Genomic DNA, 16,834 nt, shown 5'->3' on the forward strand with positions numbered 1-16,834 from the left:
CGTTATTAGTATAAAATCGTAATGCAAGTGCAATCGAGTTCGTTACCATGACTACGCCTGGACGGAGGGGGAGGGAACACGTGGCATTAGGGCCAAAAAACAGCCACATGACTTGCAAAGCAGGAAACGCCGCTGAGCAGCGTTACAAAGTACACATCCAGCATAAATTTGATTCCCAGAGCTTGGTGTCTAGTATTTTAGGCAGTTAAACGGGGAAAATATAAAACCAAGACGATGCTTTGGAGAATTTTCTTCGTGACACTCGTACTAACTATTCTAGGATCCAGCATCCAGGATACGAGTAAGTGAGATTGTTGATTTGTTAGCCCTTTAGCCAGCTTAGCTACGATAACTAGCACCTAGCTAGCTAAGTCTTGGAGAACTTCTTACTCGACCGCGCCGTTGGCGAAATAATATTAACGTTAGCTAATCGTTTTCTTTATTAATGTTGGAATGCGCTTGTTATATTCATATTAACAATAATTGAGAAATATGATTAACGTTAAGTAGAAAACTGGCTAATGAGACTGTTTTTTGCCGGCCAAGGTAGCTATAACCGAACTGCAGCTCGCGTTTGCTAACTGCTAGCCAGGTTAGCCTCTTCAGGGTAGACAAATGGCCTTAACTTGTGCTCTGTTTTTTTGCTTTGTAAGTAACAACAGAGGAGTTGGTTTTGTCTGATAACGTTTTAATATATTTTATAAATTCTCTTGTCTGTGTTGTCAAAGGCTGTATCGGCCATATCTGCGTTAATGTTATTCAGTACGCATAACGTCAATTTGTGTCAACAGTAAAGTCTCTCTAGATTTGTTCAGGGCAACGAATGTTATATTTTAATGTCGATTAATGTTACGCTACACTGATAATCAGGCGTAACCTTGATTCTTAACAACAATTCTTCTTTGTTTAATACCTGTCTTTACATGTCTAACTTACATCGTGTAATACTAGCCGTGTGTGGGTGGTGGGAGAGGTCTAACCTTCTTTGAGCCGTCTCTGTTGGCGACAGCTAGCTACTATTTTGTCCTGTCTAGTGTTCATATACTGAACTTAACTGAATTTAACTGACAGGTCACAAACTCTCACTTAACCGTTAGCCAGGAAAGTTCTAGACTGGGCGGTTTTCTGTCAGTGGCGGTATGGGCTGATGAGCCATTAAACTGTAACCAGATGATTCCAGTATTGCTATAGACTATTTTCCAACGTTTTGTCTATGTTAAGTTGATGTAATAAATTTTATCTCGATAACTTTATGACCCTACACCAATAAATAACCTGTTACTGCTGAGTGTGCAGAAGATACTCAAGAAAAGTAGGGCAGGTTTTTGTCATAAGTAATTGCATACTACTGTGCAATACAGCATTAGAGTAGATAAGAGCGTCTGCTAAGTGTGTGTGTGTATACATACACATACATATATAGAATGTAAATGCAGTTGTGTATATTGGTAGGATGTGTATGGGTATGATGTGAACAAGCAGTGAAAGATCAAGTGTATTTCTGGTGTTTATTTTATTAATTGTCTTTTTCAGATGCCGATGATGCCTGTAAATTCTCTACCTGCGACAAGTGCACAAATGAGACTGGCTGTGTTTGGGTGATATGTGGTGAGTTTCTGTTGCTCTTTTTACCACTTTTTCTTATGAAATGTACTGAGATCTACCTGATTATAGCCAGACCATCGCAACACAGCACATTTTCATAAACGGCTTGTTCAGATAGATTGACCAATGACTAAGGCTGCGCAGAAAACCTCTAATACTTGAATACTTGTTTGTTACGATAGTATTAATTTCCTTATTTAGTATTCAGAAGTTTGTCTTTTGTTAACCCTTTTCCTATCAGTTTTCAGGTTTGGAGGCTTATTTATCACTGTTTTAAATAAAACATTTTATCATAAAACAAGGAACAATTTACTTAGCAATGGGCGTGATGTTAGGCCTTCAAAAAGAAAAATTGTCATTCCCATAATCTTAGCTAAAAGCTAAACTCAGCCACACTCCCCACTACAGTTTTGTAATGTCACCCCTTTTCTTTGGAAGACCAAAGCAAGAAAGTAAAATATATTAAAATGGCAAACAACTTTAAATGAAAAATACCAAATTAGCCAAATAATTAGTTTGATTATAGTTTTAACTGTTAGAGCAGCATTGTGCAAGATGTTTTTGCTCTTGGGGTTTCCCTACAGTTGTGGATTGTAGTTTACTTTTACACCACTGTTGTATGTACAAATCACGCTTTGAGCCGGCCTCATGGACAGCTGTACATGTGCACTGAAGGATACAGAATCCAACTCCCGTGTGAGTGCACATGCGTCGTGCCGGCATGTGGACGCTATAGATTACACTCATGATTTTAGTTATTTCAGTGTATAAACAACTGAAATCGTGAGTGTAATCATGAGTGTAGTGTCCATATGGCTGCATGATGCGCATGCATGCAAAGGGAAGTCGGATTCTGTCAGGGAGTCAGAATTTGGCACCAGCAAACACATCATCAGAAGAGAAAGAACCATGTGGGGTTACATGGTAGCATATTAAATTTTTCTTTTTTTTTTTACAGGAGCCTGCAAACCTTCAAGGCTTATTTGGCATGAGATTGACAAAGACTGACCAAACTTTTTGGTGTAGGATGAATTTATTTTTTGCATACTACACTGAATTGAGACTGAGGTTAGATGACCTTTGGCATCTGGGAAATACTACAAAACTCTGAGACAGGAATGACACACTCCAAAGTTATATAGCGCTGTATCAGGTGGTCCGTAGGTGTTACATAAAGTTACATTAAGATATTCAAGGGAAGAAGCTGTGCGTGTCCTCAGTCGCTTGTTTACCTGCTGTGGAGCTGAAAGACAGAGATAAATAGAGATATCTGTTCAGGTACACAGTAAACTGATCTGAACAAACATTTTGAAAGATTTATGGCTTGAACTTATACATCATTGCTGTTATCTAAGTAAGCAAAAATCTAGTCAGACTCATCTGTCTCCTTAACTTGCATAACATTACAGCACAACTGTCTCACAGAATCTTTGATATGTCCATTGTAAGTAGGGATGTTTGTTTCAGTGTTGCAGCAGTACAGGATAGGTATTGGCACCAGTAGCAGCACTTAAACACAATATCGGTATTGGCGATGGGGATACCAATATCTATGAAGAATACCACGATGCATACATGCACGTTAGTAGATGGAACTTAACATGTCGACAGTGTGGGTTGACAAGCAACAGCAAAAATTCTCTAGCAAAATCTGTAATGCCAGTACTTTGTGAAAAGGCAGTAGTAGTGGGTGATGAAACAGGTTGGAATTCTACCTAAGCTATTGGTTTCACTTATGTCACAAAACCACCACATAATGCAACATACCAACAGCGTAAATTACGCTAATTGGAACCCCTTATATCAAAGGCTGAGTCAGGCTTCCTCAGTAATCACTCATCTGCCACTGTGTAGGCAGTTTCAGTCTAGCATAGTAGCCCGCTGCCTGTGCTTATGTGTCCACTTGAACTACCTGCATTGTGCCTTCGTCGGTCAGCAGGGTCTCCCGGCTTTTTGCTTCAGCAAAGCTGCGAAATTTGCAGCTCAACCGCTGCTAATGGCAGCATAAACAACTGTAATATTTACTAAACTCTAACAGAGCCTGACGCTTAGAGTTTTAAGCGCGAGTGAAAGAGAAAACACGTATGAGACAAGTGACTTGAATAACTTGGATGTGAAACAACATTCAGCAGCGTTTTTGCTGAGCCAAAGAAGCTCCTGTGTGCTCAGATGTACAAAACACAGGTTTGTCCATGTTTGGTGTATTGTATATTGCCCTTATTAAAGCTTGATATGTTTTATTAGTGACACAGAGCACTTTTCTACCAAGCATTTGCCAAAGTAAAATATTAGAAAAGTGGAACCATATAAATTTCAGGACTTGTACACTAGTTAGGTTATATAGAGTTAGTATCAGTATTGGAAGGGGAAAAATGCTATTGGTTCATCTCTAGTTTGTCACAATTTGAATTAAATTTCATTAAAACTAACCATCCAAAACAAATAGTCTACATCAAATTATGGTTAATTATGAAATATACATGTTATTTTTCACATACTTGTTTGAAACTCCCAATCAGTATTCTAGGCCTGTAAAGTTTTTCGGACCAGCCCTGCCAGTGTCTGTTTTCTAATCCATTTAAAAAAAACTAATCCAATATGACAATTAATATGAAAATAAGTGCACTGAGGAGTAATACTTGTAACTCTCATAAAAGACTTAAGCCTTTTGTTGATGTGACTTTTTCCACGATACAGGTCACCTGATCCATTTGTGACTTTCTGAACAAAATCAGCACCTCACCGCTGCCTTGTGTAGATAATTTGATTTAGACCCTTAGGAACACGTGATCTGTGGGATTTAATATCTAGCCCTGTGTGTCCTGTGTTTCATAGACTAACTGCAAGCATATTCATGTTTGTTCTGCCAACATAAATGTAAGTGGCATACTGAGTGTCTCATTTGTTTAGTATAATATTTATTTTTAAATCTTAGTAGGCTGGACTGAAGTGCCTCTGGGTGAGTACTGGTGATTTCAAGAAGTTGACAGTCAGCATGTGAGCGTGGGAGTTGTCCAGTTGTCTCAGGGTTGGTGATCCCTGGGAAGCCTCTTACTAGAAGATGACGAAAAAGGAGTATAAACAAACTAATGGAAGTGAATGCTCACACGTGCACTGTTTCAGCACCAGGGTTTTATCACGTTTTTAGGCTGTAGTGTATTATATAAGCAGCAGTGTTGGCAGAGGTTTACTAGCGTGGTCAGTCTAGGTGATTTCTTTCCAAGCTTTTCCAATAAATATGCCAAAGCAAGTAAGCTGGCAATGTTGTCAGAAAGTTCACTGCTGGCTAAATTTGCCCATCGTTTTTATAAGTAACTTTTAAGGCACTGGGTTTAGGCCAGCAGCCCTGCCTCACCCACACACAAACCTCTGGACAGTGAAGGCACATGTTTGGTCAGCAAGCATTATTCCCTGTCACAGAGATGCTTTCCTAACTAGGAGTTAAAGAAAAGGGTTTTGAGTCAAATTATCACTGGTCTACAGTAATGGCATAATATTGTGGTATTTTTCACATAATAATATGATTCATCAGTTCAGTTTCTTTGGATGATTGTTTCTCTACAGTGGTCTTATACGCTACTGGTGTCCAGAGCTTCTAACTGTTTTAGCTGACCCACCCAGTTGCACATGAGCACATAACCCTGGCAGAGCTGGCTGTGCTGCCGTTCCAGCCTTGCAGGCAGTGCATTTCCCATGTCTTGGAAATTATGTGTCAGGTAGCTAAGTTGCTGTTGTTGGAACACAGCGTTGTGTTCTGCCACTCTGGCAGTGTTTTGAAAAGAACAAATAGGCCACAGAGTGCGTTTTCATCTTGTCAGGAGAACTGATCGTCAAATGATATGGACCTCCCCATGCTGTATTCATTGCAAATGAAAATGAATCGCTGTGTACAATAGCTTAGCAACTGGTTGGCAAACGCCTGAGCAAGCTTCCAGTGTGAATACGCAGCATGTTACATGTTATGAACTTGTTGAGGAAAAGAATGAACAAAATAGGTATATAAGTATAGTTTGTTTATGCAAATTTAAATAAACTTTTGACTCAAAACAACAAAAAAGTGTGCCATTCCATCCACCTGCGAACCTGCAAGGTGTCGGTAAAATTGGTGGAGTTCCCCCTTCAGACTACTTGAAACTACATAAACCACTTCCCTCACAGCTGTGACAAACAAGTGAGAGCAGACTTTGTCCTCAAAGCCAGATCAGAAGGCACCTATTTCCACACCCAGTGTGTGTTTCAGTGCTTATGGCTTTTAAAGCCACTGCAGGGTGGAGTGAAAGCGGTTCGACAGGACTGGGCAGATTTGGCGTTTGCAACCGAGCCCTCTCCCATAACAAAGCCTGCAGCATTCGCTTTGGGCTAACAGCTCAAAGCATTTTTTGTTTGTTTTTGTGGTGTATATATATATATATATATATATATATATATATATATATATATATATATATATATATATATATATATATATATCTCTCACATAACAGAATCATTATGTTCCTTTGGTGTGCTATGGTGTTTTTTGAGCAAGAGGTTGAGTAGCTTTTATTACAATCTATGAGGTCACTAATCAAAATGTTAATTGCACTTCAGTGTTGATTATTAATCCAGAAGTTTTGCACTGTATTGTATTAGTGACATCATTGGTCTGGGTGGTTCCCTGCAGGGACTAGGTCTAGCCTGGAGGGGTCCAAGAGATTTGCATGGCAGTCACTGAGCCACAGCATTTGGATAGTGAAGACTACCTGCGGCATGATAGCAAAGACACAACCTAAACTTGAATGAATGTGATAGAAAATGGGCATTGCTGAGACTACAACCAGAAATATCTGCTGACCCAGTTAAATGCATTTAAACTGATAAGATAGGAAGAAGCCTCAGTCATTGTTGATCTGTGTTATGTAGTATGTGCCATCACTGCCAATAAACGCTATTTTGACTGGGTAAAGACCTGAGAGAGACTATACAAAAAACTATTATGGCAGGCCTGAAAAGCGATTTACAGGCTACAAATGCTGTATTCTCAGAATCACCTTTGAAAGCAGTCATTAGGCCTGGTGCAGTTATGTGAACAGAATGCATTTAAGCTGACCACAATTAGTTTCCACAGTGGTATTCAATTATCACTATTCTTACAAAAAAGGCATGATGCCCTGAGTGAATAAGTGATGCATTCCACTAAACCAGCTATAATTGACTGATTTTTAGCATTTTCCATATATTAACAATAATTGTTCTTTTTTAAAGGCCTTTGCTGATGAAACATTTTGTCGTTTAGGCTACAGTTTTTGTGGTCTGGAAAAAAAAAAATCCCAGAAACTTCTAAATACCAAACAGAGAATCAAATACTAACGTAACAAACTTTTTCAAGTGAGCCTATTCAAAGCCTTTCATTAAAGGGACCGAGCCAATGAAGTGTGTTCTTATCTACAGTTTTGGGATTAGTTTGTTGCCATTTTGGAACAGAATGCACAGGTACATGCAGAAATCATTTCAGAAACTAATTATTTTATTCATTTTTAAGGACAAACACAAAACCACATTCCCTCATAAAAATATGAACGTGTGTGAATGTGTTACAGCAAACTGTCAGTCTTCTTGTATTTTTCTCTGACAAAATATTAGGTTTGTTTTAAAGAAAGTTTCAGCCTCTTCAAACTCTAATGCTCTGATGAACAATAAAACATCTCCATATTGTCTACATTAGAGAAAGCCTGCTTGCTCACTTTAAAACTAAAACAATCAATAGGATCTGTCTGTAGACTTCCTGGTGTGATTTGCATAATCTGCATAGAATTTGTAAAAACAAAATGATCATTCTCTTGGAAAGTGAGAGTCAAGAGCTATTTAAGCTATTTAACTGTTAAATCTGCTACTATGACTACGTTTGGTGTGCAAAGTGACCCTGCTTTCAGAGTGATGTCATCACAACATGGAATGCCCAAGACAGTGCTACCTTTCACATATGCATGTGAGATGCAAATTTCAGCACATGCTGTTCCTATACTGTTCCTGGTATCCCAGTCCCACTCATTGCACGTCCCTACGCTCACTCTCACAGACTCAAAAATATTCTGTTCTATTCTTTTCTCACCAGTCATGGTGAGTCAGAATCATATGTTTGCATTTTTTTTTCTTTTTTTTACTTTTTTTACTTTTTGTTTACACAAGGCAAGGTAAAGTAATGCACTTGTATATGATAGAGCAGGATTTACAACAGGCACCCCTTTCCACAATGTCAGTGCTTGGGAGCTTTATTGAGTATCTTAAACTAAAAAAGGTAATCTAGGATCACCCTTATCCTATTCTTAGGAAAGCTATTCTCGCCCACCCTTTAATTGTGTGATATATGCCTTTATGTTTAATTCCCTGGATGCACTGTTTTTACCAGGATTGCATTGTATCCGTCTAATAAACAGAGGCCTTTGTACACTAGGAGACTTGCATCTAAGGAACTTGAATGATGTCCATCTTTGTATGATCTCTTTTATCAGTGAGAGGCTCATTTATATGTATTGTTGACTAGAGATGGAGGACTAACAGTTAAATTCATCTAACAGCATAAAGTGCAAGCTAAAATACAAATAAATTAAGATGTATGCCAGCTCAGTTGAAGAATGTTAATTAATCTAAGTCTGTAAATGTGTACCTGTAACTGAAGACTCCGAATCGAAACTAACACACACTCCCTCTTTCATCCTCTCTCAGGATGTGTGATTTAACTTGTTTTTGTTTACTTTTTAGGCGGTAACAGTAGCTGTTATAATGCCAGTCTTGAGTATGACAAGAACTGCACCAACATCTCTTGCTCATGTAAGCTCCCATCTGTTATCTAAAATGCTTCCTAAATAATAAAACGTCAATATGCAATACATTGTTATAAGCCTTCAGTAGTATTCTAACTACCTCTTCCCTCTCTCTCCAGTTGGACCAAGTACTCCGGTTCCCACACATAACTTCACGACACCCAACACCACTTCTGTTGCTCCTACAGGTAAAATGCCTCACTCTTACATGCTTTACCATCTACACAATTGGCATAACACCCTCATATATTTTAACAGAAGTTAATGAGTGTGCACCCGCATTATTATGGTTAACACACCTTGTTTGCATAGAGTAACACAAGTAAAAGCTTATTGCACTCACATTTTAATATACATAATAGAGAATCCACGTTTAATTTAATGAAATATTGACTTACTAAAGTAGCTTGAGTTGTTAAATCAAATTTTGTTGTTTAGCTTCTCAACATACGAGCCTACCACCCACGGCCGCTCCAACCCAAAATGGCACCACACTGAGTAAGTGCTGTTGACCTGTTGTCTTTTCTGAAAATACACTGTGTGGCCAAAAGTATGTGGACACCCCTCTGAATTGTTGAGTTCAGGTGTATCAGCTACACCCTTTGCCAACATGTGTTTAAAAAAAAAAACACGCACACAAAACAATCTTACACATAGCCATGCAATCTCCATAGACAAACATTTGCAGGAGAATGGGTCATACTGCTCTGTGACTTTCAACCTCGCTCTCTTGTAAGATGCCAACTTTGCCACTAATCGCTGGGAAATTTCTGCTCTACTAGATCTGCCCCGATCAACTGCAAATATTATTATTTTGAAATGGAAGCATCTAGGGGCACCAACACGCACACTCGTAGTGCGGGGCTGCTGAATGTGGAAGTGTGTAGTTTGTGTGTCAGTCTTATGTTGAATAACTCTCTAGAGAGTTTCAAACTGCCTCTGGAAGCAAAATCAGCACAAGGACTGTCCGTTAGAAGCTTCATAGAAGGAATTTCTATGGCCTAGCAGCTGAACACAAGCCTAAGATCACTATGCGCAATGTCAAGCGTCCGCTGAAGTGGTGTAAAGTATGCCCCTGCTGGACTCTGGAGCAGTGATAATGTGTTCTCTGGAGTGATGAAAAACACTTTACTATTTAGCAGTTTAATGAACAAATCTGGGTGGATGTGAGGAGAATGCTACTTACTGAAATGCATAGTGCAAACAGTAAAGTTTGGTGGAGGAGGGTTAATGGTCCTTCTCAACAAACATCAGTGCCTAACCTCACACATGCTCTTTTGACTGAATGGGCACAAATTCCCGGACACTCAACATACAAGATTTTGTGGAAAGCCTTCCCGGAAGAGTGGAGGCTGTTATAGCTGCAGAGGGAAGGCCAACTCCCTATAATGCCCATGGTTTTGGATTAGGCTAACCAACAAGCTCATATAGGTCAGGTGTCCACAAAGTTTTGGCCATGTAATGTATTTGTTATAGCCTAGAAAACGAAAAATGCGAGTATAGCATTTGTTTGCTTCACCCAAAAATTGATTCAGGTAATGCCTTTTCAACAGACACCACGACAGCAGCACCACCAGCTCCTTTGAAGAAGTCTACGTTTGACGCTGCCAGTTTCATCGGCGGCATCGTGCTAGTGCTCGGTCTCCAGGCTGTCATTTTCTTCCTCTACAAGTTTTGCAAGTCCAAGGACCGCAACTACCACACTCTGTAACATATGACGCCACCTGGAGGCAGCACATTGCACTACATGCACACACACACACACACACACACACACACACACACACACACACATCCCCACACTCATTCTGACACACACAACCTGTATTCCTCAATCCTCCTGTGTTGTCAGCCATGATAATGTATTTGATGCCTGTGGTTTGAGCTTTACATTTCAATGAAGTGAAGGCTCACACAAATGTGTAGTTCTACACACAAACAGAAAGTGGTGGCCTAAATGTGGCACCTAGAGCAGTGGCATTGTGGTCTCTATAAGTGACAGTATTCTTATTCAGAGCTGCTCCCCACTGTAACTGTCTGGTCTTGTTCAACACTTCACCAATACTTATCCCAACAGCTTCTGCATTTTATAGTAATTAAGGACCATACGCAGATTACTGCCTCAGCCAATCCAAGGTGGTTATGTTGAAGCTGCCGTTTTACTCCACTTGTATTACTGCAATTGTAAAAAATGGTAAGATGGTTTTGAATGCCACTGCTCTAGTGAAGTGAAAGTTTGATGCCATGAGTTCATGCTTGCCCATGGAAATAACCCTGCTCCCACTTACTTTAGCTTAATCTAAACTGGGTTATGATGTTTTGACACACAGTAGTGTTGAGTGAAGTCACACTGGCTAGTCTGTATTTTTGGTGCTGATTGCAGCCTGCCCTGTTCACTGTTTTTTGGCCTTATAAGAAAGAAGGTAAACTTTAAAGGTCCACCTACCCACAATCCCTGAAGCCATACTTGCATGCTGAAAATCAGTGAAGAATAATTTAAGTTAATAAGTGGAGATTTTTTTTGTAACTTTTTTTTTTGTTTTTTTGTTTTTTTTTGCTTAAAGCCTTGCTAAAAAAGTCACAGGCCATTTCTGCACTTTTTTTTGGTTGTGGTATCTTGTGGTCCTAGTAAAAATAACAGCTCGTTTTCACTACACAAGAAAGCATGACGTCTTTGCAATAAATCACAATACCTAGCTCAACCTTTTGCCGTTAATGTCTGTAGTAGAACTGAATCTGGTCTGGTACCTGTTGCCAGGATTAGTCAGAATAAACCCACTAGCCACCTTCTGTACTGGTAACGTACTAGTGTTTTGTAAGCCAGAAATGTGGAGGGATAGTCAGGAACAGTGACGGTTTGCGTTGACGTGCCTTTGGGGTTTATGTTTGCTGTGGCTTGTTCAGCTTGTTGTAGGTTATTGATGCTCTTTTTCTCCACTCCCTCCCTCTGAGCCTTAAAAGTATGAATGTGTGAGTGCAGACTACTCGTTGATGCGATGCATGTGTTTCGTGGTCTGCCGCCTCCTGCTGGAGCGGGCTTCGTGTTTGTATGCGCACACACACAGATGTGGTGTTTTGCACAAGCGTGTGCTCAGTTTTATCAATGGAATTGATGTAGAGTCTGCCAGCCGGACTGATTGCTATATTATAAAGAGTATATTAATGGATAAATTATTAGTTTATCAGTAGTCAAAAGTTCTCCATGTCACAGTTTGTATCATCACCTAAAAGCATTGGCTCTCTGGCTAGCCTTGTGCTCCACGTGTTGGTTCTCGCACAGGCTAGAGCTTTTCTCTGCTTACTTGTCCACCACCCATTTGTCCTTTTAAGGGCAGTCATTTGAAGTACTTTGTTGCCATGTGCTTAATTTGCATTTAGTCATATGAGAACAGTTAAGTAAAAACAATAAAAGGTACTTTAATTGCTCCTGATGTGGGGGGGCTGCCGCTATATGTTTTTGGGAGCTTCTTTTTGGCCTGCCAAATAGGAAGAAGGAAGACTCAGAGATTTTGCTAGGATGTGTTCTTTTTTTCATCGCTCAGGTCAAGGGAAGGCAGGGGTCAGCTTAGCCACAGGTCAGAATTTGTTCATATCCTCCTATTGTTGTCCTTGTGCTAACAGCCTCAGAGACATGAACAAGCCAAGTGCTGAAAAAGTACATAAAAAACATGATCAGAGCCGTTATGCCTGCATAAGCAAGGATGATTTAGGAAATGTTCAGCTGGTTTCTCAAGCTTGAATTCCCCTTTTAGAAACTCTCAAGGCCACTTCTTTTGGTTGCGTTTGCTTGCCTGCTTTTGGATATGTGTAATCATCGCAGTCTGTGATGACTGTAGGTTAAGCCTGAATTGAATGCTGACCAAGCCAAATTCCTTGTACGATACGTGGCATTTCATGTACTTTGTTTGATACTCTGTTCATAGTTGCTTTTATCTGGCCACCATAAGAATGTGCATCTAACTAAGAAGAATAGTGGCTGAACAGAGAAGAAGGGTTGGAATTCCTACATTGAAACGAATCGTCTTGAATTAGCTTGCTGCTACTGATGTGATGTCCTCTGTTTTGAAATTTCTTTGTCATTCTGTCAGACAAGGTAATTTCAGAATAGTTTATTACTCTTTCATTTTTTCTTTTAGATTTTCCCCTTGATTTTGTGCTGTTGTTTGAGGGCTTTCCTTTTTGTGTGCCATGCTCTTTCGCTGACAAACTGATGACTCCGCTCATACGCTTTAATATTGCTGTCATTTTGGTTTTGATTTATTAAACGTCTGCTGTTAAGGCCTCCCACACACTTCACCGAAACCACTTAAGCCAATTGTGCGTTCTTTGAATGGATTGCTTTTACGCCAAAGTTGTCTAACCTAGCATGATTTGGGGGTTGCTAAATTGCTCCATCAGCTTTTTTTTGCCTTGCACTGGGATTGTCAGTCATATTTTAATGTTAAAACAAAGAAAAAAAGAGTGCTTGCCTTTTTGCTTGAAATCTGCCAAATGGAAAAATATGCTATTATAATTGTTTGTCTTTTCTGTCTTTTCTGCATAGTGTCTGCCATGTAATTGTTTTTGTTGCTGATTGCCATAGATACAGAGTGTAACTAACTCAAGTCACACTGTTGCGTAAACAGTGTTAGGCTACATCCAAAGATCCTGTTGTGTTGGTCTGAAGCTGGAGCCTGTAAGAGGGAATGTGGAATGATGATGGGTTAGAGTTCCAGAGTCCTGCCCACAGAGAACCACTTAGGAGTGCCTAACATTGCCTGTCTCTCTCTCTCTCTCTTCCCTCTATCTTGCTTTGTGTCATTGCTTTCATAGTTATAGTCACTCATTCTGTGTTGCACCTCCTGAAGACAAAGTGCCTTATTTATGCGGAAGGTTAAATGATGAAGAACTCTTAAAGGGACTTTGCATGTTCTTGCCTGAGTGAAAATTGAGTTCAGTGCTAATATGTATAAACCCAGAGAGCTGGTTAAAATATAGCGGCTGGCTTACACCATCGTCCACTCTGTTTATTTCTTGTTGCTCATTAGATTGGTTTGTGTAACATGCCATCATTAATTTCCTTTGTTAGTGCATGTGTTTGTGTTTATTTTTTTTAGTCTTGTTGTACACAAACAGGATGCATTCAAAACATAGATTACCTGAGGTGTGTCCAGATGTGTTAAAGGTTCTCTGAATGCATTTTATTTGAGTGCAAACACACACACACACACACACACACACACACACACACACACACACACACACACACACACACACACACACACACACACATATACACACACACACACACACACACACACACATGCACCTACACTTGCTATCGCTTTATGTTGCCACAAAGTCTGCCTTAAAATGTTTTCAGCTCTGTTATGTTGGTTTTATTTTCCTGAAATCCCTTTTTGTTTTTTTTTTCTTTCGTTTTTGCAGTTGCAATTAGGTTAAAAATGTTAAAATCATTAATTAATTAAAATTTGAAAATTGTAAAACAAGGTTGCGTAAGCAATTTTTTTTTTTGTTTCTTTGTGTTTTTTATACATGTAATGTGTCCTGGGGCCTGACTCATGAGACTCGTTCAATGTTCCAGACCACCTTATCTGTTAAATCATGTTTAGATACGCAAGTAATGATTGATCGTCTTTCTCATGCACATAATTGTGAAGTTTATGGCGAACAGCCAGTCTTACGAAACATGAGTTTGTTTTTAACAGAAGAATGATGAAGAAAGTATTATAAAGCATTTATATTAATATTATATTATAATTTATAATAATTGCTTTATATTCTTGACATTTATGTAGCTTGATTTGTTTCCTCCACTAAAAAGTGATCTTTTTTTTTTAACATGCCACAGATTTCACAACCAAAAAAAAGTGACTCAAAACAGAATGGAAAGTTCCTCTTCCACCAGAAGGCTGTCTCTGATCGGTTTAAAAGATGTTTATCTTTAATTGTGAACTTAACCTGCTCAGGAGCAGGATAAGTGTTCAGTATAAGTTGCCATGGTGATGTAACCTGGTAGAAAGTGATCCACCATCATAAAAAATCCAGGGTCAGATCGAACTGAGCTTAAAGTTCGAAATTAGCTGGCTGAGCAAGCAATCCTGTTTCGTGAGAGAGGCCCCAGATATCATAGAGTCGATTTATAATTTAAAATCTACAGCATGGTTCTCATACAATGTTGAAGAGGTCCTTTGTTTTTGCACACAAGTGTTATCTGCTTCCTATAGTGCAATGCATACATCACACATAGTTCAGAACGAAGGCTTTCCAGTAGCACCATGACAGATCACTTGGAGACCTGTTAGACGACCGTTTGTTGGACAGTAACCTGCTCTCATAGATATTTTTTAAAGAAATAACAGACAGCAATATTTTTTAATACAGAACAAGAAGATCTGACTAAGTATCTGCAGCAATACTGTATAACTACCTGATTATTCATTAGTTAAGCTTCTGATGATTACCAGTCATCACCAAGTTTTATTGTGGCTCTAATCAGATCCACCTGATTCACCCATTCACATTCTCCCGAAGGCTTGATGAACTGAATCAGGTGTGTTACATTTGATAAATATTATTATTATTATTATTATTATTACTATTATAAATAAGTGTTTAGTGTGAACGACTATCAACAAAGTCTGTGAAGACTCTTCCCATATAGAAGAAAAGGACATCACTGCAAAGCAAGGGAAGATTACAAAAAAAAAGAATAAACATTGGTTAGTACGTCACTGTCAATAAACAGTGTTGCGTTTTTGGCAAATATACTTAAATATTTTTGAAAGTATGCACACATGCATATACGTATACAGGATATTAGAAGGAAGTTGGTGCAGGCTTTATTGTAGCTTTTGTACACACAAGCATGGTACAAAATTAATCATTGACTAATAGCTAATGGTGAAGTCTTTTAATGATTATATTTTGTGCTGGCTGAACATTCTGCAACCTCACACCTCATCCAACCAACAAATCGAATAATAAGTTGGTCAGATCATGTGTGATCATTTTGAAAATGTCTTGAAACTGGCCTTGTGTTACTTAATACAAAAATAAATGCTGCCATTTTTCCCTTAAACATGGCTTCAGTAGATAACCTGTCTTTCATACTGATTTATTTTATTTGCCCATCCTTCCATCCTCACACACTTACTCTCATTATTAAATAAACTCTGAACACCTCCTTGTTTCTACACTCATTATCCATTTTATCAGGTCCACTCACCTTACATGTGCACTTTGTAGTTCTACAATTACAGACTGTAGTCCATCTGTTTCTCTGCATACTTTGTTAGCCCCCTTTTACCCTGTTTTTCAAGGGTATTATTTGGATGCACTGCACAGCACAGCAGTGACACTGAAATCGTGATGGGCATGTGTTAGTGTGTGTTGTGCTGGTACGAGAGGATCAGACACAGCAGTGCTTATGGAGTTTTTAAACGCTGTCCACTCACTGTCCACTCTATTACATACACCTACCTTGTTGGTCCACCTTGTAGATGAAAAGTCAGGGACAGTAGCTCGTCTGTTGCTGCACAATTTGTGTTGGTCATCCTCTAATCATTCATCAGTGGTCACAGGACGCTGCCCACAGGATGCTATTGGCTAGAAATTTTTGGTTGAAAGGCTATTCTCAGTCCAGCAGTGACACTGAGAATTCCAGTAGCACTGCTGTGTCTGATCCACTTGTACCAGCGCAACACACACTAACACACCACCACCACATCAGTGTTACTGCAGTGCTGAGAATGATCCACCACCCAAATAGTACCTGCTCTGTGGGGGTCCTGACCATTGAAGAATGGGGTGGAAGAGGGCTAACAAAGTATGCAGAGAAACAGAGGAACTACAGTCTGTAATTGTAGAACTACAAAGTGCACCTACATAGTAAATATGGTAAGTGGAGCTGATAAAATAGACAGTGAGTGCAGATAAAAGGTAGGTGTACCTCATAAAGTGCTCATTGAGTATATTCGACTCATTATGTTGGTGTAGTCATGTAATATCAAGCCATAAGGTCGGTTTATCTGTCCAGTCCACTCCACAGAGAACAGCTAACAGGATACATGCTCACCCTGAGGGTCACTTTAATTCCTGTTGAGCCAGCAGTAAATGACCGCATCTATTTTGGACAGGACGTGTGTGAAAGAGACTGTTTTCTACACAGACAGTTGAAAAGCTTTTTAAGAACAGCAAAAATGTTGCAACATTTTTATTACTCTACAATTTTATTACTCTAAACATCTCCGTTTGCAGATGGCAGCACTAGATGAGAGATCTGCCTATTTAATCTTCCTGTTTTGTCAAATCATCTGTAGTCATCTCCTCAAGCATGAATAACTTGTGCTTAATGGCCATTTTGACAGAAAATCAAATAAATAAAGGGTGGTCTCTGACTTTTGCAGAGTACTGTACATGCACAC

At 39.2% G+C, this 16,834-nt stretch overlaps 1 protein-coding gene across 2 annotated transcripts; it reads left to right on the top strand.

The window, feature by feature from the left end:
* Positions 1 to 105: 105 nt before the first annotated feature.
* cd164 (CD164 molecule, sialomucin) lies at positions 106 to 15,489 on the top strand. Of its 2 annotated transcripts, XR_005007838.1 has the most exons (7): positions 106 to 301; positions 1,534 to 1,608; positions 8,347 to 8,415; positions 8,528 to 8,596; positions 8,847 to 8,906; positions 9,962 to 10,201; positions 13,605 to 15,489. XR_005007838.1 is itself a non-coding variant. In XM_036582308.1 (6 exons), the coding sequence occupies exons 1-6, from the start codon at positions 235 to 237 to the stop codon at positions 10,117 to 10,119; spliced, it is 498 nt and encodes a 165-aa protein (XP_036438201.1). In that variant the 5' UTR covers positions 106 to 234; the 3' UTR covers positions 10,120 to 15,489. The 2 variants fall into 2 exon arrangements, 1 of the variants encoding a protein (XP_036438201.1); XM_036582308.1 differs by having other exon boundaries at positions 9,962 to 15,489.
* Positions 15,490 to 16,834: the final 1,345 nt, after the last annotated feature.

This window comes from Colossoma macropomum, unplaced genomic scaffold, assembly GCF_904425465.1.
Source record: "Colossoma macropomum unplaced genomic scaffold, Colossoma_macropomum, whole genome shotgun sequence".
NCBI classification, from domain to species: Eukaryota; Metazoa; Chordata; class Actinopteri; order Characiformes; family Serrasalmidae; genus Colossoma; species Colossoma macropomum.

Bases quoted from the DNA above. Each gene is read 5' to 3' on its own strand.
- cd164 (XM_036582308.1), top strand. From the start codon at position 235: ATGCTTTGGAGAATTTTCTTCGTGACACTCGTACTAACTATTCTAGGA. The intron at 302-1,533 runs GTAAGTGAGATT...TGTCTTTTTCAG, and splicing joins ATCCAGCATCCAGGATACGA to ATGCCGATGATGCCTGTAAA. The intron at 8,597-8,846 runs GTAAAATGCCTC...TTTGTTGTTTAG, and splicing joins CACTTCTGTTGCTCCTACAG to CTTCTCAACATACGAGCCTA.